Source organism: Opisthorchis viverrini, assembly GCF_000715545.1.
Source record: "Opisthorchis viverrini unplaced genomic scaffold opera_v5_340, whole genome shotgun sequence".
NCBI classification, from domain to species: Eukaryota; Metazoa; Platyhelminthes; class Trematoda; order Opisthorchiida; family Opisthorchiidae; genus Opisthorchis; species Opisthorchis viverrini.
In genome coordinates, this window is record NW_008751999.1 from 395,894 (window position 1) to 397,143 (window position 1,250).

The 1,250-nt window shown below is 46.3% G+C and overlaps 1 protein-coding gene across 1 annotated transcript in view; it reads left to right on the forward strand.

Moving 5' to 3' along the window:
• T265_10183 (hypothetical protein) overlaps positions 1-309 on the forward strand; it is a gene marked incomplete at both ends in the record, with an annotated part of 24,182 nt that extends 23,873 nt beyond the window's left edge. Inside the window, 2 exons of the mRNA XM_009176477.1 lie at positions 71-169; positions 230-309. Coding sequence (XP_009174741.1) covers positions 71-169; positions 230-309 — 179 coding nt within the window. The remainder of the gene's footprint in view (positions 1-70; positions 170-229) is intronic.
• Positions 310-1,250: the final 941 nt, after the last annotated feature.

Genomic DNA, 1,250 nt, shown 5'->3' on the forward strand with positions numbered 1-1,250 from the left:
GGAAGAGAGCCAGAGGCGGTCAAACAATGACTTGGCAGCGAAGTATGAAAGCCATTACCAGCAAACTCAGCTGCGCTGGTCACTGCCGTCTTCCTGGATGGGGACCCCGAGACGAATGCGACTGAACCCACAACTCCAGTCGTACGAACAATGACTTCAAAGGGGAGATGTTAGGAGGCACTCCTAACGAACATATTGCTCAACATTTCTCTCTCTCTCTCTATTTCAGCCTTTCATTGGACTGTTTTGTTCCATTCCATTCTTGATTCTTCGAATCTCGATATTGGCTGTTCAGTTGCTGCAGTATAATTTCCTCAAGGCTTTTTGTTTTCTCAATTTCGTGTGTAACTGACAAGGTTGATTGACTGATTAGTAGAGAACATAACAGATAGAACTATTTTTTGCGAGACAACCGGGACTGATACAGCTGTCCAGGTAGACAAATTTGTCCACTACTGCAATCAGCTCATCTGCAAGCATGATGTTAGAGTTCAGGCCACCCAGTCTTGCAGCAGCATTTTACAGTTTGCAGGTGCGAAACGTAAACCAAGCCGTGAGGTAAGATTATTTAATTACTTAATAGTGTTCGCACGACCATGGTGTCAGATCCGAGAAAAGCTATGTCACCTGCGTACTTGATATCTGTGAGGTTGGTAGTGAGTTAGTGAGTCCTCCATAATCGTATCAATGACGAAGTTGAAGAGAAAAAGTGAAAGAGGACAATCTTGCCTAACAACACTCGGTGTAATGAACTCAGGTGAGAGCCTACAGTAGACTTTCACGCGGCAGCGGGAGCTGACGTACAAGGCCTGAAGGAGGGCGAAAAATGTCTTCAAGAATTTGCTCCACAGACATTCATAGCGCCTGAGGGTCCACAGAATCAAATGCGGCTTTCAAGTCAAAGTAGGCAACCACTGTTGGACGCTGGAAATAGTGTCACTGTTTCAGAATCTGTCAGAGAATGGAAATGTGATCGACGCCTGTTCTTGCAAGAGGGAACCCAGTTTGGTTTTCACGGATGTGTTTAGTCAACCTTCGATGGATAAGATCAGAGAGCCCGTTCCATTCTGCAGCTACCAAGCAAATGCCACTGGGTTTCTCCACACAGCGTCTGCGTACTCTTCCTGAAGATATGAATAAATGTCGACATGCCCCATTCTGCAGGCACTTCCCATTCGTTCAACACCGCACCAATGAGCTTTGCCAGGTGGGTCACCGGGGATTCTTCGCCTTTCTTGAGGAGGATTGGT